Source organism: Myripristis murdjan, chromosome 8 (genome assembly GCF_902150065.1).
Source record: "Myripristis murdjan chromosome 8, fMyrMur1.1, whole genome shotgun sequence".
Taxonomy (NCBI): Eukaryota; Metazoa; Chordata; class Actinopteri; order Holocentriformes; family Holocentridae; genus Myripristis; species Myripristis murdjan.
The window spans coordinates 25,379,155-25,404,067 of record NC_043987.1 but is presented as its reverse complement, the minus strand read 5'-3'; the positions used below and the strand labels follow the sequence as shown (position 1 = coordinate 25,404,067).

The following is a 24,913-nucleotide window of genomic DNA, read 5'->3' as shown; positions in this document are numbered from 1 at the left end:
CCGGTACTGTGGCCCCATGGCCCATTTCACTTGTCACTCTGCTAAAACACAACCATGTGGCTGCAACACCTGGTGAATTTACAGTCCAAGTATTACAGCATCCAACTGCTCATTAACAGGAGCGTCAGCTGATATTTAATCACACAGACAATGATCCTTACCAATGAACTTCCACTGTATCAAAATCCTGGGCGGGACCTTAATAGGGGTTACATTACTGGGAGAGATAGAAGAGGACATTAAAATACCAAATGTGCAATGAATTACAATAATGAAAAAACACAAGGGATCTAAACTGGAGCACACCCACATTTTTACTTGTAAAATGACAAGTTCATATTCTCCAACATTGTCCATTTTGTCGCATGCATTTCACAGTTTATTGTAGTTCCATTGGCCTTAATTCCTTATTTTAAAAAGTAGAAAACAACCCAAAGGAATGCAACAATTTAATCCAGCAGAAATATGTAGTCAAATAAAATAAGTTATAAAAAATACCATGCTTCTACCTAAACTAATACAGGAACTTTTTGACCTGATGCAATGGAATGATGAGCATTTAAAAATATATATATTTATATCAATCACAACTGAAAGTAATATGTTAATTGGTTTGGGAGTGTGAATGTTTACTAGTTTTAGGCAAGTCTGTGGTACTGTCAGCAGCCAGTTCAGCGTGAACATCCTTTCTTCCTTCTCTAAGTTTTTTTTTTTTTTTTTTTTCCATCCGTCTCTTCAGCATGGCCCGGCTTCAACAATGCTCTCTTTATCATGACCTTCTCCTTCCACCTCTGTGTAACCTGGTTGAAAGCCTTGCTTCTGGAACTTCAAGGATGGCCAGTAGTCCTTACGTCGCTGAACAAACGAAGCACAGAGAAAACATATTTGATGAAAGCCAGAAAAAAAAAAAACAGGCATGAAAAACAGCCAGCTGGGAGGACAAATGCAGAGCTCACCTGGATGAAGTATAGTGGCGACGCAGCAGCAGGATGATAGTTGATGTAAAGCGCTACCAGTACCAGAGCCAAGAGTAACACGGCAGCAGCTGCTACACCAGCTATCACTCCTGTGTTAGACAAGCCCGCGCTCTGTATCGGGGAGTCTGGCTTCAGATCTGTGGGCAAGACAAAGACACATTATCAAAATCCCATCACACAGCTCCATCTAAATGTTTAATGCGAGTATGAACTCACCATTGCCATTCGAGAGGATATGATGTTTGGTGTCGTCTGGAGGCACAAAGAGAGAGAAAAAAATAGAGGGCTTTTCATACTTGAAAGTAGCAGATTCTTTATTGATTTAGTGAAGTATCAAATTTGTACATCATGCAGAAACATTACAAAGTTGGCACTGGAAGATATGATAAATCTGGAGTTCATGAATTATACATTACACTCTCACAGGCACACAACTGGAGGAATGAGCCAGCCTTACCATCAGAGTCACAGACAGTTTGTATGGGAGTTAAAGGGGTTATGGCCTCCATCTCTGGAGTGACAGAGGGACCAACTGAGCTGTCATGCCCACCTCTGGTGTAATCCTCACAGCTTGCATCTTTGCTCTGTTCATATGCAATAAAGGAGATGTAAGGCTTATATTCTGAGACTTTGAAATAGCGAACCAACTCGTTTAGGACACATAACTGTACCTCTTCTGCACAGGCATAGTCCAACCATTCCTGTCTGTGTCTGTCCATGCCATCCGAACATCTGAAACGCACAACACGCACATGAACATGAAAAGAGAAAAGATGCTTCTCTCACACCACGATATGAGTCTGCAGACTGCCCCCCTCACCTCTGGAGTACATTACACCAGCTGCAGCCAGAGGTTTGGTTGGATGTGAGGCAGAGCTCACAGCTGTCGTGTTGCAGGCAGGCTGTGCCGGAAAACAGAGATTGGATTGTTTAAGTGATGACAGAGGCAAATAGAGAGAGAAATGATTGTTTCTGACGTTGTACCAAAAGAGTGGGGCAACTTACTAGGCAGTGCGGTGAACTCAAAAGCAGAGTGATTCGTGATCTTTGTGGTGTCGATCTCAACCCGATGGTACTCATAGATCGTCCGCTGTTGGGTATCTAAATCAGAGAGATCTAATCATTGTAGCCCTATGAAAAGCAAATTTGTCTTTGGTTGATGGAGCTACTGCATGAAAAACAGTTTTGCTGACCTGCTGATTGTGGAGAAGGCGTCATGACTGTAAAGGCGTCGGATAAACCGGCCTTCACTGGATGCTGAGCTGAATTGATCATCTCCACTGACAGAGGTACCTAGTGGAAAACACAGAGACAGCAAGTCTGCATAGAGTTATGAGAAAGAATATTGCATGTGCAGGCAGAAACCATGAGGACACAGTAATCCCCCCGGGTCCTGCTTTGTGTCTATCAGGGGACAGATCTCAAACACCAAATACATCAAAAGGTGTATTTTATGTTATTATGCTTGGTTTGATCACAGCTTCCAGAATTATCTCGAGACACTGGAAGACAGCTAAATCTCTATGCTTAACGGGTTAAAAGGCAACATGGAAGATGACGGACATAAAGAGTGATGGAGATCTTGTTTAAATGTCAAGAATAAGTGTGATACACTCCCTTTTCTTCTCATTGCAGATTGACTTTCTTACTTTCATATGAGTAGCCTTCTTTTAATTATTTTATATTTTACCTCTCCTTTTGTTTTGCCATGTCTTACGATGTCGGGACCCTGAAGGGGTGAGGAGTTTTGTTGATGCAATGTACCACTAGCCTTCCTGTTGCTATTCTTTTTTGAAAAATTCACAACAATTTAAATTTAAAGAAACCGCAAGCACAGTGAAGGTGTGTCTCACATCACGGTAGCAGAACGTGATGGTTCCTGTTCTGTGAAGGGCAGCCTGGAAGGTGAAGGATCCTGCTGATTCTTTGCCTTGGAGTCTAACGTGATCCCACTGCACCACAAACACCTCACCTGAGGGAAGCAAATGTCGAAGGGAAGTCGGACAAATGTTCAGAGAGAGAAGCACACACTCAACTATCACCAAAAAGCTTACCATTGTCCAGATATTGCACAGTGGATTCTTTGGAGAAGCTGGGGTCAAAATTTGCCATCAACGGGGCGATGTATTGTGTTGCTGTCAGCATGCGATGGGTGACATCCCCCATGAAAATGAACCCTAAAAAACAGCCAGGTGGAGGAATATATAAGACTTGAGACGAGAGCAACACTTAGCGCCTTAAAGGAACAGATTCTCAACGCTAAATATTGGCACAAAAGGCCAATGAACATCTGTCTGAAAATACATGTACCTCCTGTTGCTATGGTAATCTGCCTCAGGTAATGTCCGTAGAATGGAAAGTCAAATGACAGGGCAACTCTCTGGAACAAGAGAGAGAGAAAGAGAGAGTGAGAGAGAGAGGAAGAGATTTTTTACAAATATATTTACATTTAGACATCACTTTCTGTAATGTGCTCACTGAATAAAACAGCACTACGGTTACCACGGTTCATATGAACTGTGTTTTTGGAAATGACTCCACAGTGCACCAGATGGCAGCCTCCTTATTTGAGGTCATTATGTTTTTCATAGCTATCCCACAGCGGCCTGATGGTCAACATCAACGACTTGTTTCATCAGAAAGATGAGGAGGCAGGGCAGCGCATCACATAGTGGGATGGGTTGAAGAGGCTAGTAAAGGTGGGAAAGGCCTTTTTTGGACTAGATACCTTTGTGATGTGTTTCACACTTTTCCACAATTTAAGAAACAAATCAGGAGCAGATTTGCTCATATGTGACCTTTATAGCTAACGGTCTGTGTTTTCAAATCACAACAGCTGTCAAATGGACTCTGCTTTACCTCAAACTGCATCTTTAGTCACAGAACTAGATTGGTAATAATATCCCCCTCCAATTAAGTGGATATTAATATAAATGAGGGGGCACCCGGATTTGAACCGGGGACCTCTTGATCTGCAGTCAAATGCTCTACCACTGAGCTATACCCCCATACAATTGTGGTTTCACACGTCTTATCTTTGTGCATGCGGCGTAGAAAGCTGTGTAAACATTACTATGTACACATTGTCAGGTCTGGCTTTGCCTTTCTCTTCTATTTGTGTATTATCTCTGAGAGTCTGTGAGTGTGAATATTTATTTAACTGTGTGAGTCTGTGTGTGATGGACGTTCTTCCCAACACACAGTCTGATGTAACTACTTTGCAATGATCTACGTAAGCCTTTCTTGGAAGTGTGAGAAGCTAGTTTGAGTAGGAGTATGGCAGTGGGGTCACTGGGCGTGCACCTCCCGACAACGATGTTTTGCTGAATTGGCCCGCAACACGTCCAAGGGGTTCAACGTCAAATATTGGCATCCCAAAACTCTCACTCCCTCCGTGTAAACTTTTAATACAGATCAGGCCTGCATTTACCTATACAAAGTTTACAATAAACAACACCTAAACTCAGACCCATAACATCAAAATGACTAATTTCCAAAATCCACATTATAGGTGCCAACATCACAGGGGACAGTTTTGAGAACAATTTATGTTATATTCAGAAATTAATAGATAATCACAGTAAATATCAGCAACAGAAATGTGGACATGATTAGTCAGTTATGCTATTTGAGCTACATCAAGGCACCTATTTTTGGACTGAGTGCTGACAACATCAGGTTCTGTTTCCAGCTCAAGTTCAAGTTTATTTAAAGCCCAGTATCACGGTCTACAGTCTCAAAGGGCTTCACATGCCCGCAAGTTTACAACAAACACAACAGGACGACACCCCTTTGCTCAATCCTCACAGCGGGCAACACAAAACTCCCCCTAAAAAAACAAAAGCAGGTGCTTTTTCAGTCACATTTTTTCTAACAAACTATCACTGGATATTGCCATAAATCCACAAAACTATTTTCACTTGGAGAATCCTGCTTTTCTATGTCACTGTTCAGTCTTGGCTGCTTTATCAGAGGAAAACAGCGTTCCTCTCCTAGGCCTGATCCACCACATCTTCCCACAGCAAAGTGAGAGCCACATACTACACAGCAGTGTAAGGTCAAGACCCTGGCAGGGCTGTAATTGTTGGCCTATATATATATATATAGATATATATATATATATACATATGCTTAGCTTTCCCAGTCGCTTGGCTCTCATAGCTGTGGTAACTTCTGTTTCAGAGTAAATTCCTTCATAGTTTGTTCTCCTTCACATAAAATGCAAAAGCAAAAAAAAAGAGGCAAGCTTCTCTCTTTTGACAAGAATCAATTTCTGTCTGTGTACTGTGTACAAAGTCATCTTACCTTGAGGGAGATTCATTTTGCAGCCAAACGTGAGATGTCTGCACACACAGAATGACTGGCACTGCTTCGTATACTCATTTGTTTGAGATTTTGTCAAGATGCACACATTCCTAACTTCAGCTGCATCGTGTTGACCCTGGGAAAGCTGCACTTCTATAATATATGAGGGGGCACCCAGATTTGAACTAGGGACCTCTTGATCTGCAGTCAAATGCTCTACCACTGAGCTATACCCCCACATGTTAACACCTACAAAGGTTTTTTTGTAACCCTGGTAAATGCCCAAATTCATGAGTCTGCATATAATGAAGAGAAAGACAAGGAGAGAGACAGAGAGTGAACGGCTGTATACATTTTGGGTGTGAGACTTACCGCAGCCTGTCTATGTGTATTGGACAGGATGCCATGTACTCTAACTTGGCCGTGCTGGAGGTCACCCATGTCTATCCACAGTTCCTGTGTGCGCTGGTCCTCGGAGCCGAAACTACGCCATGTGTAATACCTGCCAGAATCCTCCTTACACACAAAAACAAGAGAGAGAGAAAGGGAGAGACAAGTGCAGACAGAGTAAATTACAGGTGGTATTAGTACTGTGGTTATTCAAAAGGGGTGTCACATAGTTTTGCGGTGTTTAAGGTTCAATTATATGCTGTCATTTCTTTCTGCAAGTGAGACTGGAGGAGCAAATTTCACGGTGCAAATCATGTAGTGTCCATCTCCAACTAAAGCAAATCCAACATAAACAATAATGCCACAAACCATTACAGTTACGCAGAGCCTGTGGTGGCTCACTCACCACCAAGTGTGTCGTGTTGTCTGGCAGGGTGTCGATGGTCAGTCCTCCACCCAGGACCGCCCTGCTCAGCCTGCTGTGGCCTGAAGATGACCTGTGGGCCCTGTGGGTACGGCTGTCAGCTCTGGATGACTCCCCATACCAACTACCTATCCAAAACACAATTATTCATCAATTTAGTGAGTATTTCTTGCTGGTTGCCAGCATAAAAGTTGGACTGAATGCTGTATTGCAAAAGAACTTGTGGCATGTCATGCATAAGAACACACATCTGCCTGCTATGAGCAATGATGCATTTCAACTTCTGAACCTTTTGATTCCCATACTCCCACACCCGTTTGAATGAGCAGAGAAAGCATGCTAAAGCTATTTCCTCCTGACAGCAGTAATGACTGCAGACTAATGCAAGCAGACATTTTAAATGACTATTTTTATAGATACTATGAATGATGCTTACAGCTGTGGTTCTGTACACTGTCAGCCAAAGGAGAAACAACAATTTGCTTTTGAATTTGCCTCTGCCATGTCAGCTCAAACTCTTGTTAAGTGTAGATTCAACAATGTAAAAGACTTGTGCTGGTGCTTGGAACAAACTGTCATGTCCTACAAACACTGTAACCACACATGGTAAGCAAACTGAGGTAGGTAGGTTTTGTTGTAAGTTTTGGGGGTTTAAATTAGTGACAGCCTTTCCCTTAAGCCACATCTTGTAAGAGTTACTGTAAAGTTAATGCTGGGATTTTATTTATTTTTAGTATGGAAAGTTATTATCCACTGCTGGTCTTCTATGAGGACTTTGACACTTCTGTCCATGTGTGGACTTACAGGTAAAGCTTTAAAAGACCACACTGGGTGAAAATCCCTGCTGTTTGTGTGTTTATATCACTTTAACAAATGGTCATCGACAGTTTTTAATGTGCACCAGTATAATATGAGCTCGGCCCAAGCCATTTTGTCTTTGTAAAGGTTAAGAAACTCCAAATTCAATGTAAAGCCACTGTAAACTTGCTGAAATGGAAATTATCTTATATTTCGACTTAGTGTGAGTTAAAAGTCAGGCTGTTGCATTGTGCGGTTATTCCCCATTAGGTCAAAAAGTCCCCTTTAATTGCCACCTCGCCTCTTCAGTGTTAGTTTCCAGGTTGCCAAGCTGTTCTCATAAAATAAATTAGACATAACCTCAACGTCATTACCATTCAGTTGAAAAATATGCTGCAATAATGGGAGAAGGTCAGTGACTTTTTCAATGATGCTTGCAAATTGAATGATTTGTTTAGCACAGCAAATAAATTAATTAATAAACAAATCAGCAAATGAATAAAAAAAAAAAATTGTCTCAGTATGTTTTAAAGCTTTAATTTATTTACGAAGGTATGTCCTTGTCACTGTTCAAATTATGTTGAATATTCAAAACTACAGACGTGCAATGATGGATTGAGACAAAATCAAATCATTAAAGTCCTGAGGAACATGAGACGGATTGGTCCTGACAGTTTTTTAAGGAATATTACACGTTTTTTTAAGTATCGCATTGATTGTTGTTTTAGCGTAATATCACTGTTTGTTTGTGACATTCATACACATTCAAAAATTGGTGTTTCGTTTATAAGACATATTTCTCGTAGCTCTTGCAGCTTTAGAAGTGCACGCTGTGATGGATGTTGCAGCCTCTTTTTTAGGGGCATTACCCTAATTTGGGGGGTTGTGCCTTTTAGAAACATTACGGGGTTCGGTTGTTACGTCACGCCGGCACGCTATAAAAGCCGGGGTCGAGTCCCAGCGCCTTGCGGAGTGTTTTCTCTAACCCTAAATTCGGGCGGCCTCCTGTACTTAACGTTTGCTGTTTTCTCCGCTCCGGCTTTCAGTGAACTACGGGAGGTTTCTGGAATGGCGCTGGGAATGAAATCAAACCAAAAAAAAAAAAGCTGGTGCATCACTCCGTCATGCTCAGCGTCCCGGCCAAACACCGTGACCGTCCCGCCGTGGTCAGCCCGGCTGCCGCGAAGAGTTGGCCTCTGCTGCTCCGGTGTTTAGCGCCGGGACTCTTTCCTGTTGAGCAGATTAAACTGAGCAGGGTGGCTCTGCTGGGCCTGCCACTAGGCCAGCCAGACAGCCCGACGCTCAAACACCCCTTCACATGTCACTTGAGCTTTCTTTGTTTGCTTTGAATGTTGTCTGGGAACTTTTGTTTGTCTGATGCTAATGCTAGCTCAGGTGTTGCCTCCAGCTCAGCCCGCCCGCCCGCACGCCGGGTTGCATGTGACGTTGCATCCGTAACACAGCACCTTTGACTAATAAGTCGATCAAAAATGACAAATGCATGCATGCATGTTGCTTTATTACTTCTTCATTTCCCAGCCACAGTCCAAAGAGCGCCTTAACTTGGCTCGAGAGATAAACTGGCCCAAGTAAAGTATTGTATAGTGCTGGAAATGGCAGCGTGCCTGCAACAAGGGGAAATGCGAAAGTGTCCTACCTGTGCACTGACTTTAGCCATCGAAGAACAACATGGCTTTGCAAGTGTTAGCGTCAATAAAAACTATTTTGACACTCTTTTGGTTGTCACTCGTGGTTGTCTTTGCTTCGCTGAGCAGCGCCGTCCCGCTTAATTCAGATAAATTTAAGAAAGCCCATCATATGAGCCCCACTTGTGTAACTAGGTCTTACATTTCAAACGCGTCAAGAGTGCAAAAACAAGCTGCACTTGCACCTTGAGTAAGATTAAGGAGTAGAAGGACGAGGCGCCCCTCAAAGCAGCAAAAAAAAATTACTATCCTTCCCTGTTACGGCGAATGTGCCACTCGTCTGCTATTGTACGTGTGTGTGTGTGTGTGTGTGTGTTTGAGGTCGTTTCAAGTGCGCACTGTTAAGATACTTGACTGCCAGTTTACTAGTCAAGTGAAACTCCTTGTCTGCCTTTGCTGTGGTCAGTGGGTTGTTTTTTTTTCCTAGGATGGCGAAGACATGGCCTAACTGACTTGCATCCAATTCATTCTCTACAGCTTTTTCCTAATCTTGGCCAATAAGCCAACATGACTGCTCAAAATGTAAAAAAGCACATTTTTTTGGTCTGTCCCTGTGAAATAGGAGTCTCTCCTGGTGCACACCAAAGGCCTCAGATGCCACTGTGTCTTGGTTATATTAACCAGAGCTATATAATTAGTTAAAGCTCAGGCCTCACTCCTATTCAGTGCATTCTCAGTTGTGCTGCTGTTTTATTTAATCAGGCAAAGGAATGCAGTGCTTTTTTTTTCTTTCTTTTTTTTTTTTTTTTTTTTGCTATAGTCATTTAATTGTGAATCAAAATTTAAATGTGTTGAGTGAATGCCGCATTGTTTTCAAACAAATAAATAAATGAGCCTGTCAAAACAATGCTGCTAGGCCATATATTTTGTCTCTAGTCTAGGCCTAATAGATGTGTACAAGTTTGAAACTGGTAGCCAAGAGAAAAAAAAAAAAAGTCAGACTGGATAATTAAAGATGGGGTGGGGGGCAACTTGAAATCCTGAAGTCTTAAGTCTTAAATGTTGGTGACAAAATTGGTTCTTGAGGTTTGCAAAAACTCATAAGACTGAAATAACTTCCTGGGGGATGAGGGCAGGGCTCACTGGGGTGCCAGAAATTATGGTGTGCCTGTGAAAGTGCACCCCCACCCATGCCCTCTACTCTGCCACTGGCAAAGCCACATGATGCACAACATGTTACACCTAGTCGGTCTCCAAAATGGGGCAGACTGACCAAGGAGACATCAAAAGAAGCCTTAAGTGCTTGTTTTTTGACATGGTGGAGCGTACTGACCTGATGTCTGCATCGAGCCAGTTTGCACGTTGTAAAGCATGAATCGACATCAGAGAGCTTTGTTGCATGCAGACATTCTTATTGTCTACCTCCCCACTGAAGAAACTCCCTCCCTCGCTTTTACTATCCAGTGTTAATGAGAAAATAGATGCAGTAGAACTTAATCCTTCCTCACTGCATTTTTACAGATGTTCATTGTCTAGCGGGATGTAGCCAACGATACGCACCCTAAACTCAATTTTTGAACTTTTTCTTTAAAGCAATGCTGGATACTGATGGCTGAAATCAACAAGAAAATCTATTCCCGGCATATTGAATTTGGCAAATTTAAATTGGACACATTTCAATGAGCCCTTAAATGGCTTCTTATGGATGCAGCACGCCCAGAGTAGCTCCTCTTACACCAGTGGGATGGTTGTTGACATTGATCTGATGCCTGCACGGCTCTGCTGAGCGTGGGAGGGAAACACAGGCCTGCGGGCCCTTCAGCTGTGTGGTGTGCCAAACCCCCAGAGGTCAGGATGTGTGGGACATTGGTTGGAGAGACCTGCTTTCATCATTACAGTGCATTCAAACAATACCACAGTGCTCCATCTTCCACAGCAATTAAAACCGTCCAGCTCGTCCTGAAGCTATGACCACAATGCGCTGACGTCATACGGAGCTTATTATATTTGGTCTCGAATATTTCTCTCCACCCTTTGGTTCACTTAAGCAGCGCCTCAATGAGTTTGTGCTAGTTAATATGTTAAACCTAGACGTGTGATTGTTGAGCTCCGAGTCCGCCCTGGAATGGCATCTATGAGGTAAGAGCAGACATGATGTGCACGAGACTGTTGATGTCTGGTTTATCCCGGCACAAGACTGTTGATCCCTGGTTTATAAAAGCAGGGAGGGGCGCAGAATGAATAAGAAGTCACGGCTTATCATCTGTTCCGGATACCGGTCCCCAAGCCAGAGGTATTAAAACCACTGACACGTCATCCTGTTGTCCCTCAAACATAGTCTATGAGACAGACACCTTAAACGGATAGAGACGCACATTTTCAGAACAAAAGATTACCATTTCCATCTGAGTTAGAATCAGCGAGCAGTGTGTGCTCAAAGTCTGGGTATCTTACGAAATTTCTTTGTAACTAGTACCAGTTCCAATGCAAACATAATAAAAAAAAGTTTTAAAAAAATACGTGAATACGAGCTCTAAAACAATTCTTTTTTGGATACTGTATTATGAATACCATATGCTTTTCTCTGCGTTCTCTTTTCTTGCTGATTTCTTGTTTTTATTTCAAATCCAAACGTGATATCATCAACATATGGCAAAACAGAAAAAAAGATTTCAAAGTGCCACAAAGTGATTAAAGAAGACATTAAAGGAAATGTCTTTTTTTAAATATGTTTTTTGTACATTTATATTGTCCATCATGTATGTATAAGGATTTAAAATGTGAGATAAGATTCCTTTAATCGACCTTGGCTGCTTCAAATGGGGATGTGATGGTTTCCAGAGATAGATATCCTACAAGCCATGCATGCAAGATAATATCTGCACAGTGCACTACATCAGTTCCAGCATTTTTTTTATACTGTCCATACAAAGTACACTGATTCAGTGGCCCATTCTCTTACCCTTTTTTACACTTTTGTATAGCATCAAATAAAAAATAAATCTCTAAAATAAAGGGAAAAAGGAAAGGAGAGATTCAGATTTATGTGTGGTAAATGTAAAGGTGCAGGAGATGAGCCTTGGGTTGTTTTTTTTTTTTTTTTTTTTCTAGGATAAGAACAGGGCAGCAGCGAAAGCCCCTTCTGGTCAGTGAGGTCCGCACTGAGCGCAGGATATGCCATATCCGATACAAAAGATTAACTTTATAATGTAAAACACCCAGTGGATTAAAAAACAGATAATCTTCTCAGTTATATGCAACCAAAAAAGTAGACAGTTTTGTAGGGGCAAGGTTTGGTAGAGTGCCTTCGGTCCAGTGGCTTAAGTAAGCAGTACCAAACCACGACATTTCCATGCCTTTTTCTGCGAGTGGTCAGCACAGAGCGGGGGTGAGAGGGCACACCCTTTCCTGAGGAGAGGCTGCAGGATCTGGCATGGACTCCTGCACATCGGCCACAGTGAACACAGAGTTTATTTCACCGAGTCTGCGTCAATACAGATCTGCAATACCTCACTTTCGTTCATTTAAATAAGTTTGATTGCAAAACATGAGGTGGAGACACATACAGAGCCACTAAACACTTTATAACTGACAGTAGAAATGAGGCATAATTAAATCCACTTCAGTTCACTGTGACTCATTCAATCCACCTGTCAGCTTTAAAATATGAATGGCGATATATATTTTTTGTCTAGTAAGGGAGTCACCATGGGATTAGTTCTTTGCGAGGAGTTTCCCTAATAAAATTTATAACACCCAAGAATCTTAAAAATGTCAAATGCAGTTGGTAACATCCTTCAGATTCTTTGTGAGCGACACTTCACAACGCACCACGCCGTGCATAAGACAAAAGACAACTTGACTACGGTCAAGGCTTGTTATGAAATCAAGGGCGCAGTGATTTCCTCACTTTTCTTTTTGTTATGATGAAACCCATTTTCTCCGCAGATGAGATAAAGAGAATTATTTCTGCTTCACACTGTTTGATAAGAGAAATGAGTAAAGGAAACACAGTCCAAGCCATTTCCTATATGCAGACCGTTCCAAATTCCAATATAATTCATCATCTTCTAAACGAATAAATTGCTTAGGTCTTGGCAGGGCTGCTGAAGCTGTTGACTTCACATCTCCCTGTTGCCTAGAACATTTCACAAGTGTCTACGGCTGTCACAAATACATAAAATTGCGCATGACTTCCACAAAACAACATTTAATTTGAGATCTACCGAGGCAATAACATCCGATCGACGATCCAATCTAACCGAATAATGTTTCTGACTCTTCTTTTCTATTTCCTTCCAAATCAGGCGTAGGCCCAAAACGTCTGGGCCAGCTTCAAACTATTTGTTAAGCAAACCTCTCAGCAGGACAAGGGACAAGGCGCCAACACTGAGGTCATCACCTGCTACACAATTTATTTTCATCCACGGGTTTCATGTTTTTACAATCTGGTTTGGATGCTGTGGATGGCTCCCAGAGGACGGGATGACGGAGAGTGAAAAGGTAGATAAGCGAGCGAACAAGGCATGGGAAGGGAAGGATGACACTGTCGGCCAGTACCCACAGCTGAACCATCTATGTTGCAAGCGAATAAACCCAGCACCTCCTCCTGCTTTTTGGAAAAGTACTAAAGCGGTAATGAAAGATACAACTCTATTCTATCAAAGCTGTTTTGAAAGTGTTACTAGGCTTTATTAGAAACAATAGCTAAACGTACTTCCCCTTTGCAATCATGCCTGGAAACAATGTCCATCTGGGCAATTAATCAGCTGATATGCAATATAGGGGAAAGAAGTACTGATCAAACGCCTGAAATTTATCTCCTTAATAATGAAGCGTTCCTCGTAAAAAAAAAAAAAAAAAAAAAAAAAAAAAGCTAGTGGAAGTGATCAAGCGGGCTGGGAGAAGTGATGGGACCGATCTCAGTGGTGGGATTTATGGGAAGGCAAGGAGAGGAAAGACAGGAGTCCACAGGAGGCAACCGATCGAATTCCTCGGAGATGGGAATACATGCAAGACGCACATGATGAATCACCCAAACATACTTCCCTCTGTGTTTCATTATGCATCCCGTGCACTCCCAATTCAGGCATGAGGAGCACACTTGCATCAACATGCCGAAGTATACAGCATTGCTCTATTGTTTGAAAATGCCAAATCCATGCCCCCTCTCCCCTCTCTGGCAAAGCCTCCTTGGATCGCTCCAGACTCTGGACGAGCAGGGAGGTAAGAGGAAAAACACAAACGTCCAAATCTAATTTTAAACCCGAGTTAGGCTGTTTGCGGGTTGTTGTTTAGACCCAGTCACATGCTTGTGGAATCGAGTATTTTTATGGTACACTTTATTGTAAACTAGGTCACTCACTTTTTTCTGCATAAAACAAAAAAGGCACGGCATGCCCATTTGCCGCTCCATAAAAATTCCTACAGACACTCTGTGGTTCACAGTGAGTTAGAATAGCAGCAGCTGTACGCACAGCATCCAAAGGTCAATAAAATAATAGGAACATTTATTATTTGGTCAACAAATTCAGGACCTACAGGCGACAGGTTGTGATATTCAGCCAAAATGTGCTCATGCAAAGTTTCATGGGAGGGTAAAAATAAAACTAGACATGGTCTCAAGAGAAAAAAAGTCAAGTGGGTCCAAGAGAGGTTGGCTTCAGCAAGTGTGACCTCCGAGATTTGAGATGTGTCCCCTCATGTGCTGATGAGGCAGTGAGCACATGTGAGTTTGGGAGGATCAGGGGGATGCTGAAGGATGTGATGAGGGAAAACCTGAAAAGGGAAGAGTAGTCAAGCGGAAGGGAAGCTCACCTGTTTGCTGTTGAGCCCAAACACTTCCCAACTCGGTTTGGGAGAAGCAGAGGAATAGCATCACCAAACTGAAACACATGTTCAGCTGCACAAAACAAAACAACAACAAAAAAAAAACCCTAAAAAGACAGCTCCTCTGCTCTTCTCCCTTCTTCCTCTTCTCTTTCCAAAACAGTTTTCTCCGAGTCACTTGTCTGCTCTTCACTGTCTTAGTTCCTAAAAAATCTCTCTCTCTCTCTCTCCCTCTCTCTCCACACACACGCACATACACACACACACACCCTGTTTCTGTCTACACCCTCTCTCCTCCTCACCGCTGTTCTTCCGTTGCCATGGTGATTGCAGAGACACAAGGATCAACTGATGAAGCTTTGCAGCCGAGGGGAGAAAAGTGTTTGTTTCCTTTTTCGCGCCTCAAAGGCCTGACCCGTCACGTTTACCCTGTTTTGTTTCACTTTTCTAAATCTATAACCTCTTCCTGTTTGGGACACGGCTGGAAAGCCTCTGGAGTCACAGCATAGCCTCCTTCTCTGTCTACTTCTAGATATAGGAGCATCAACTGTAGTTTCGCTGGACAGCGGTATGGCGCCTCCCTCTGTCCAGTGGTAGTTATGATATTACATCTTCCACAGCCTTGAGTACTTGTCAAAACATTGCATCTGTATTGTAATGCTTTTGTGGCATGGATCAAACAGAGAAGTTGTTTTCCAGCGGTTATGTAAAGGCTTTACTGGAAATAAACTGATTAAAAAAAAAACAAAAAAAAAACTAGCTTTACAAGCACTGCGGTTGACTCCACCACCTCTTGCCACTGCTTTCATCTCTTCCAGCAAACACGGGATCCTTGGCAAGAAAATGACAGCAGCCTTTATTGGAGTCACAGCTGGAAAGACGATGAGTACCCTATGCCGTAATCCAGGCCGTAAACGCAGCACACAGCGTCCACGGCGGCAGGTGTGAATTTTCAGTCAAACATGGTCACACTGACTTTTGCACGAGCACGAAGAACACAAAGAAATCGATACTGTTTGCACGTCCAGACAGCATTTTCCACTCAGTGAACAAAACATTAGGGACACTTGCTCTTTTCATGAAGTGCACTAATGGAGATGAATCCAGGTAAAAGCCAATTATAACCTAATAATTTGCTGCATGCAGTCATAAAGGGAAATGATGCTCAGTTTTTTCTTTTAGCTTTGAGACAATTGAGATGTGGATTCTGCAAAAAGGGGGTTGCAACACAATATCAGAGAAGATTCCCCTGATTTTTTTGGTCCATATTGTCATATATGCTCTAAAACTGAACGCCAACATCAGAAAATGAATCTGACGTGCTTTATGAAACAGAATGTCACAGGATAGATTAGATGCAGGGTTTTTTTTTTTATTTTTTTTATTAAACACACAGTGGTCGGCCTGGCTACATCAGCACCCCTTCACTGTGATTTGTATAATGGTAGGCTATTACTATTATTACTTCAGCCAGACTTACTTTCATTCATTTCTGTGGCCTGGGTGTACACTGTATTGTCTTAAGTGACCGTTTTTGTATTTCAGTGATGTTTTTATAACATCTGATTCCTGCACTCCAATTGGTGCACGTGATCCGCCGGTTGCCATATCAACCAGCAGACGTCTTCTCTGCATAATGTGCCTGTGAAGTGTACTAAAACTGCTTAAAGGGAATTCATCTGACTCCTGCGCCTGTTCGCACCCTCGTGAACCCTCTGCACGATGCCCGGGGCAATCTCTGCTACCATGGCAACGTAAAATTTCATCGTGAGGGTATACCTCAGATAATATAGGCTCGGCGTTTAGGCCTGACAGAGATCAGCATGCATGTGGTCTGATCCAGCAGGACTCACCGAGGCTCTTTACTGAGCCCTCAGATGGACAATAATCTGGAGTGAATATTATCACGAATTTTGTCTGAAATGATTCCCCCATGCAATATGATGAATATTTTCCTGTTTCTGATGTATTTCAGAGGGGGTATAGCTCAGTGGTAGAGCATTTGACTGCAGATCAAGAGGTCCCCAGTTCAAATCTGGGTGCCCCCTCACATAGTTTTTCAACAGGTATTGATCACCGAGAGACATCATCACCTCCTGATCGATCTATCGACAGGTCTCGTTTTGAGGGTAGATTGACAGAAACACAACTACAGTGCAGCAACGGCAAAATCACACCAACACAGAGAACAGCAGTGTGTTGAAGCCACAATCCTGACATTATAGACAAAATTGATCAAAAAACAAACAACAAAACAAAACAAAACTATAAATTAACATTCTTCTTCACTCTCTGCTCAGTTGTGGACATGTATATGGAAAAATACAAACGTCAGTCACTTATTTCACATGTTTGCATCATTTTGCATTTTTTAATCACCTCTGCTTAGTAAGAGGCAGAGGCAGTCTAATTGTAAGATTCAAGAACTGGACTGGTCCGTATTCCCGTGTCCAAACATACGATTATAGCTCTTACCTCAAAGGATTGGAGCTGCCATGACTTCTTGATGTATCACGGGGCTTTGGAAATGTCTGCACACATAAAACACAGAGCTGTGGTCCTCTGTTCTGACTGGCTAAATCATACTGCACACAGACAACAAACCGTGCATCCTATTTATGCATATAAAATCACTTTTTTGTGTTTTCATTGTCTCAGTATCTTATTCTCTCACACCATCATATAGCTAGCATCCCATGATAGTTGAGTTACTGTGATTTAAGTTATCATAATGGGATGGGCCGCATGTAGGAAGCCTGCTGGGCCTCACACTGGTGCAACCATTTGGGTCAGCACTGGGCCCATATAAGCACAAACAAAGATATTTTCCATTGAATTTGTAATAACTAAATGCAAATAATGCAATATCAATATCTAGTATTATATGGCACAAATCTTTCTCAATGTCTGGTAAAGCTAATCATATCTAGAAAGAGGGAGGAGAAAAAATATTAAGCTTTTTTGAAAGTTTAAGTTTTAAGTTCATGTACAAGCATGGCACCTGAACTGGGAAACATTCAAGAACATGCTGATTATTGATGGTGATTTTTTTTTTTTTTTTTTTTTTACCTTGTTGAAATTTTTAGAATGGCTAGTCCTTGCAGTGTGAGTGTAATTGTTACTTACATAATAATATAACTTACCTTTTAGTGGAGATGAGTCACAGAAAGGGTGTCAGGTGGTCATTTCCCTTTGTTTTACAGTGTTTTGACTGTCATTTTACTGGGAAACAAACAAACAAACAAAAACAACTTTAATTGATTTCAACAGCCACATAATGACAGTAGTCTAAAGAGATTCAGTAAAGGTGTAATCCTCTAAAAGGAGAACTTATTTTCTGTCCTGGTGGCTCTCTCTAGTGGCTTTAAGGTGCCAACCATTGAAAATAAAATATATAAAAAATAAAACATCTTGAGTCTGAGACTGAACTCTCAGCCAAAAAAGTACAGGTGTCAGACTAATATTTGAAATTAAACACCTTTAAAACTTAACACAGGACTCTAGCTACCATGGTTTCTTCATTTGGTAAGATAGTTTGCTAGTTTTTTCCCCTCTACAGATTTGCTGCACCTGCTGGATAAGAGAAGTATGCGCACACAAACACTGTTATTGCTACCCTAATTATTTGACATGAGTATCAAGTAAAACTGCAGGCTACAATGTTTAATAAATGTTGTCTTAAAACTATTCCAAAATTTATCAGGGAAAATGTCACTGGTTTGAAATTCAGCAGCGTGTCGTTGCGTTGTTTTGCTCGCTCCGTGGTATGATCAGAAAAACAGGTTAGCTTGAAATAAATTAACTTTAGCCTACATTTAATAAAATAAAATAAAATAAAATAAATGTCTCCTCTCTCACCTTGTCCGCCCCTAACTTTAGCTTTTATAAGATGGGGGAAACACTGATGAAGAAAGATATTGGCCTCAAAAAATATGCGTGTGTCGTAAGTTTATTTAAAATGTGTAAAAAAAAATCAGTTGTAAAGGGAGCTCAGTGTGAGCGTGTCTGAGCCTCTGTCTCCCCCTAGTGGTCAAACAACAGGAGGCACTCGGGTGAGTTACCAGATCTGCCATTTTAATCGCCGCGAATGTCGATTAAAATATAGTCAAGCTTAGCAGAGAGATAGAGCTTAGAGATTGTATGATAACCTTACTAATTTCATGCACAAAAAACAGTGTTGGCGTTTCATTGTTATCATCAATAAAACACCATTTCCACACTTCGTGCAAGCGGAGGGGGTATAGCTCAGTGGTAGAGCATTTGACTGCAGATCAAGAGGTCTCCGGTTCAAATCCGGATGCCCCCTAGAAACTGTTTTCTCTCCTTTATTTCATTTTAGCACTAACTTGATGTAAGCGGAATAAAACTACATTTCAAAGACGTAAGGTTTCACGCCGAGCCTATAATATCACACGGAAAACGCCACTAATCCGTGCAGGTTACATAACCGGAGTCATCAGCGAAGAAATCAGCTTGTTAATGGAGTTTTCTCACTGCAGCCATTTTGATAAGAAACAGCGGGCAAACACATTGACTGATACTATTGACTGACTGCTGTTAATTAAGCTTCTGCTCCATTTCGCTCTGTGGACAGAGCTTTAATCAATGTCATTAGTAACACCTGTGTTTGCCTACTGTTTCTTGTCAAAGTGGCTGTAACAACTTCAACCTATTTTGTTTTGGGAACTGTATCATCTGATGTGGTATAATAATAATAATAATAATAATAATAATAATAATAATAAAGAAAAGGTAGAATTAATAAGCTTTCAACTGCTTTGGCAAATAGGAATCTCAAAGCCTTTACTGGTTGAGTTTTCAGACAATAAAAACAACCCCAAGCAAGTTTATAATGTGAAAGTAAAACCTTTGGCGAAGTTTTGGCACTGTTGTTATTTCAATCAGGGTTTAATCAAATATCTGTAAATATGATGATGACAACTGAATTACCGGCATCTCAAGAAGAAAAAAACAAACACACCCAACACCCAGATAACAGCCTTTAGGACACTTGAGAAACATTATATACAGCACACACACGTCACATCTACTTTTCCAGTGCAAATGTTTATTCTTGAAAAACTGTACACAGCAGAAAATATAGTACACTCAATTCATACTCCTTTGCAGCATAGTCCTGCGTTTCACATTCAGGAATGTTAACACAATTTTCTGTCATTTAAAAACTTAAAACGTCACAATATCTACGAAGGATTAGAAAGCTGTCCTCCCCTTCGGTGGCACAAAAACATGTTTTTACACGTTATAGCACCTCTGAGTTTTTCTGAGGAGGGGAGGACGCTGACTGGCTTTCAACAACTGTGTAAAATGTGTAGGCAGCAACTGGATTGGAATTACTTAATCTGGTAACTCCTGAGGTGCTTGTGGTTGCATTATGAGTAGTTTTTAAGACAGAAATACATCGACGACGAGTCATCGATCAAAGGTCAAGGCGATACGGCGTTATGATTGTCTCAGAGTTAAACGGAGCTAAAACTCCAACTATAGTTTGACAGATCAGACAATTCAGATGTGCAAATAAATACTGCTACACATAATACTCTTGAAAAAAAAAAAATGCGTGCGTAAAACATGCTTCAGTGTCATTGATGGCTGGCTACATGCCTTGCATACCGATTTGTTACTTCAGCTGTGGCACATTTTTGTGGTGCAACTTGTTCCGGTTTAGTAATGAATGAATGACATTTTAGAAACCACTTCATACATCTAATTTAATGGTACATTATCATGGCACAATAAATTAACTGAGCTGTCATGGTCACTAATTAGCTTATTAGAGGAAAATGGACTCAGATCTCCCAATTCAGGCAGGATCCCTTATGTAAATATTTTGGACCTCGACATTGGGGACACTACGGGACAGTTCCTGTAAATACACAGGACACACTCGCTGCACGTCTACACACTCACACAACTAAGGACTGGGTACAACACTTTTTTTTTTCTTTTTTTAGTACACCCACAGTGGCTGATCAATCCCAGAAGGCCACTTTCACAGTTTTACAAACTAACTCGGTTGTTAGAATAAAATTGGACCTCAAAAACTGTGCTCGGTTGTGTGGGACAGCGGCTGACGGAGCAAGAATAAATAAATAAATAAATAAAATCACCACCCTGAGTCAGAATTGATCAACATTTTTGGCGGCCAGTGGCATTTCCCAGCCTGCCAACGGCCATAAGCGCTGACAGGTTTTCTGATGCTCATTCATCCGGAGGCAGACTCTCACCCAGAGCCGCCCCCGGTAGACTCTCTCCCAGCTGGGTAAGGAAATGGCAGGCTTTAAGACGGAGCTGGTGCTCACAGGAACTTGTCCAACACACGATAAAAAGTCCCGGTTCTGATCTGGGCACGGTGGCCGTTCCTGAGAGGCTGGCGCAGGATTAAAGGGCGGCTGGTTTCAGGGCCTTGCTCCATTCTGGATTTAGTTTGCTATCACCCTCGACCTCATCCAGTCCAGACTGGCAGGCAGACTGTGAACACACAGAGAGAGAGAGGAATTGGTAAAAGAGGAGGAATGCATTTAGAGAATTGAGAAAATGCACCATGATGACGGGTTGCCACAGCACTAGTCAGGAAAAAAGGTTTCTCAGTGGTGTGTTATTTTTTTTTGCACCGCCTCAAACACATAAAGCAACTGGATCCAGTATTTAATCAGCATGCAAACATAGCAGACATGCTTGACGCAGCTCAGAGACAGACAGAGGCAGGTAGAGAGTGTGGTGTGTCATCGGTACTCACCCCTCCCCTGTCAGGGCGCAGCAGGCCTGGACGTGCCAGGGGTGAGCGGTGATGGAGCTGAGTGTGAGGTTCTGGGAGATCTCTGCCACCGACATGGAGCCCTTCACGTCTTGTTTGTTGGCCAGAACCAGAATGGCGGCATTCTGCAGGTCCTACACCCACAGATAAAAGGTTGGGTTACTGACGCTGCTTTCGGTATCTTAATGTTCACAGAGCTGAAACTTTTTTTTTCGGTGGAAACCACCAAAGAGTTCTCCGCGTCACCATCAAAAACAGAAAACAGCAACATCAGCGGAACAACCAAAGACGCACATGTCAATCTGGTGATTCACGCAGTTCCTCATCACGCGGTTAGTAAGCAGTTTCTATGTCTGTGGTGCAATTAGTCACCCTGACAGGACCAGCAGATCTCAGGCTTCAGCATGTCATTGGCAAATTATGCTTCCTATCAGTGAAAGGGTACGTAAGGGAAGGAAACAAAAGAAAAAGTACCCATTGGCCAATAGCTGGTGAAGCTGGTTTATAATGAGCTCCTTCCACATTTCCATCATAAAACCAATCCTGTTGTGATCTCTTTGTACTGTAAGGGTGATTTTGTGGTGAAGAAACAAAAGAAAATAATACATCGTGATGATTGTAACCCCTTAATTAACAGCCAGCTATCAACACCGACACACCACCCATGACATGTAGACAACACGTGACATTTTATTGGATTCGTACCTCATGTGCCAGCATGCGATGCAGTTCTGCTTTGGTTAATGTGAGGCGCTCCCGGTCAGTGCTGTCCACCACCAGAATGACAATCTGAAGGGGCAAGACCAGAGAAAACGCATATATCACATCAATAAACTGTCCTTGATGAACGCCACTATACACTTATGGATTATACTGAAAGTGGTTATGCAACAGCAGTAAGTAACATCTCCACAAAGAGCAAGGTACGACACCAACGAGCCAATATAGGTTAATGTGCAACGCTGAGTCAGCACCGGGCTGCAAGACACACATTTTGATATGAGCTGTTACAACAACACAGCTTTTTTTTCCCCCCTCTCTATCAGTTCTCATGAAAATCACTGTATTGAGTGTGTGTCTCTTGTTTAGAGGAACCGGTTTCAACAAACGCTGACGTCATTTAGAAGGAAACTTGAAGAAACTAGTTGAAGAGACTTAATCCCATGATGTGACAAGTGTCGAAAAGTGAAGAAAAACAAAAAGCAAGCTTAAAATGCGAGTAAGTGAGTCAGTGAGCAGTGGTAGTACTAGCATAGTAGACGCAAATCAACATGCAAATCAAGCATGACTATCATTTAATAAGGGCCACCCATGATAAAAATGAATGCTCCCACTTCTTTTAAACACTTTGATGACTTTTTGTCCTCCTCTGTCCTGAGTTCATAGCTCATGAGTACAGACGGTGAGAGAGAGGCCGGTACCTCTGTGTTGCAGTAGTAAGAGATCCAGCTGGCTCGGAGGCTCTCCTGGCCACCGATGTCCCACACCAGGAAGCGAGTGTTTCGGACGGAGATCTCCTCCACGTTGCTGCCGATTGTGGGCGACGTGTGGACCGCTTCCTTCGTCAGGCTGGATGTTTACAGATGTGTGGAGGGAAAGAGAGAGAGAGAGAGGACAAGTGTGGGATTACTGACCTGATGTGAGGCAGTGCGAGCTGTGTTGTAGCTGTAAATCAGATCTGACAAGTGGGTAGAAACACATCCGTGTCTGTCAGGTGGGTTTTCTAAACTTTACATGATTATTAACCCACTTGTGGTGTAATAAAATAGTCCCATCAAGGTGACACTTACAGCTGGTACAGGATGGTCGTCTTCCCAGCGTTGTCCAGGCCCACAATTATGACTTTGTGCTCTGTAGGGAAGACAAATTACATGTCATGTTTAACCTGCACACAGTGACAATTAACCACACAAATTAACACCACGTTCAGCTTTAGGTTGCATAATGATGAAATTACTCCCTCACATCTGGCTGCAGATAAGATACAGACACATATGTAGGACTGTATATTGAGACGTCATTACATAACACTAAAACCAGCTGGGCAGTGAATGCAGATGGTGGTAAATAAACTTTTTTTTTTTTTTTGGTCACAGAATATCAGATGAACTTGGCAACCTCAGCCCGTCCTCCAGTAAAGGGAGAAAAGCCACCCACAAATCATCAGCAGTGTTAAATCAGCCAGAATAAAACATACATACTAAAGGAATCTGTAGTTTCCAGTATGTCATTTACACAGGTCATCCTAATACAAGGCTATGAAAGATGGCAACACTTATACGAGAGGGGGAAAAGGCACAATATAAACCTAACAAAGGGAACAATGAGGTGGTGAAAGTCACTTTACCTCTGTCACCGAACACAGTCATCAACTTGGTCAGAAGGAGTCCCATGGCCAACAAGTGCGTGATGGAGAGAGGCGATGAAAAACACCGACACCAGTGAATGATCTGTTTTGTCAAAGTTGATCTAAAGTTGAGCTTAAATAAATCAGTGCGGTCCGTCCTCTCACTCTGTCAAGAGCCGACTGTCCCGGTACGGCCGCCGGGTGACTGGAGGAACGTGAGGGGGTGGCGCTTAGAGACACACACACGCACAAAAGAAACACACAAAAAAACATAGGTATCTGCCATGAGTCATGGAGAGAGGGCAGTCGTGATGCGTTCATGTACCGTCAAAAATATCGTAATGACCCGTTGAGCGCGCATACACGACACATCAAAGTGGTAAATACGAATATAATTCAATCATTCAGTCTATCTATCTTGGGCAGTATATATATATATATATATATGTGTGTGTGTGTGTGTGTGTGTGTGTGTGTGTATATATATATGTATGTGTGTGTGTGTGTGTGTGTGTGTGTGTGTGTGTGTGTGTGTGTGTGTATATATATATATATACACATACAGACTACTGCACACTATATGATGCAGTGTACACACACACACACACACACACACACACACACACACACACACACATATATATATATATATATACATAAAATTTTTTTAGTTTATATGTTATTGTTCGGCTTTCTATGTAACTTCATTATGCCGCAGTTGGACTTGTAGCTGTTGCTTTAATGGGCTATACATTCATTTAAACACCATTTAGTTAGGCCTATGCGTATTTTTCACTCTTAATTCTTGAAACCAGATCAGTCAGAGGAACTTTAGTCTTGACACAAAGCCCGTTGTGTTGTTATTTTTCGATCGCAACCTCAGGAAATTGTTTACAAATCGTAATTGGGACTTTGGAGTTCAGAAGTAGGAGCGTAGGACGAAAACCTGAAGGCAGCATGAAGAGCGCGTCCTCTGCCGTGCTGACGCAAGGAAAAGTGACGCAAATTGCACACACACACACACGCACGCACGCACGCAGGCACAGGCACACATGCACAGAGTAAGTGCACGTACCAAATATGGTGGCGGAAGTATAATGTTGCTTTCCCTTTCTCTCTCTTGCAGGAACTTTGTAACAGAAAAGTGCAACAGGAATCCCCTTAAGTTTCCAAGGGAGAGTCCGGCCATTGTGTTTACTGGGAAATAATTCAACCACACTGTTAACACACACACACACACACACACCTCACACTAGAGAGGGGGAATCAATCATGTGATGTTTTGACTTTAAATTTCCTGAGTTTTCTTTGGCAGATTAACCTCCATTCTTATTAAAGACCCCATAAAGTGGCTTTGAAAGTGTGAGGTTTTATTTCTTAGCCATACTATTCTCCCAAGAGACAATACAAGCCAAATTA

The 24,913-nt window shown here is 42.1% G+C and overlaps 2 protein-coding genes and 4 non-coding genes across 6 annotated transcripts; 2 read left to right on the top strand and 4 right to left on the bottom strand.

Annotated features, from left to right (window-relative positions):
* Positions 1-720: 720 nt before the first annotated feature.
* Positions 721-14,436, bottom strand: LOC115362967 (plexin domain-containing protein 1-like). Its single transcript, XM_030057010.1, has 14 exons — positions 14,358-14,436; positions 6,079-6,224; positions 5,655-5,798; positions 3,288-3,357; positions 3,032-3,154; positions 2,831-2,949; positions 2,171-2,270; positions 1,983-2,078; positions 1,798-1,879; positions 1,649-1,709; positions 1,435-1,561; positions 1,194-1,229; positions 957-1,114; positions 721-855 (listed from the first exon to the last, which is right to left on the bottom strand). The coding sequence occupies exons 1-14, from the start codon at positions 14,434-14,436 to the stop codon at positions 736-738; spliced, it is 1,461 nt and encodes a 486-aa protein (XP_029912870.1). The 3' UTR covers positions 721-735.
* Positions 3,914-3,985, bottom strand: trnac-gca (transfer RNA cysteine (anticodon GCA)). The gene has a single exon. It is a non-coding gene; the product is annotated as a tRNA-Cys (tRNA).
* Positions 5,448-5,519, bottom strand: trnac-gca (transfer RNA cysteine (anticodon GCA)). The gene has a single exon. It is a non-coding gene; the product is annotated as a tRNA-Cys (tRNA).
* A 1,909-nt stretch (positions 14,437-16,345) lies between the features above and the next one.
* Positions 16,346-16,417, top strand: trnac-gca (transfer RNA cysteine (anticodon GCA)). The gene has a single exon. It is a non-coding gene; the product is annotated as a tRNA-Cys (tRNA).
* A 2,186-nt stretch (positions 16,418-18,603) lies between these two features.
* On the top strand, positions 18,604-18,675 carry trnac-gca (transfer RNA cysteine (anticodon GCA)). Its single transcript has one exon. It is a non-coding gene; the product is annotated as a tRNA-Cys (tRNA).
* A 755-nt stretch (positions 18,676-19,430) lies between these two features.
* Positions 19,431-23,707, bottom strand: arl5c (ADP-ribosylation factor-like 5C). Its single transcript, XM_030057044.1, has 6 exons — positions 23,495-23,707; positions 22,938-22,998; positions 22,569-22,716; positions 21,853-21,936; positions 21,130-21,281; positions 19,431-20,861 (listed from the first exon to the last, which is right to left on the bottom strand). The coding sequence occupies exons 1-6, from the start codon at positions 23,538-23,540 to the stop codon at positions 20,813-20,815; spliced, it is 540 nt and encodes a 179-aa protein (XP_029912904.1). The 5' UTR covers positions 23,541-23,707; the 3' UTR covers positions 19,431-20,812.
* Positions 23,708-24,913: the final 1,206 nt, after the last annotated feature.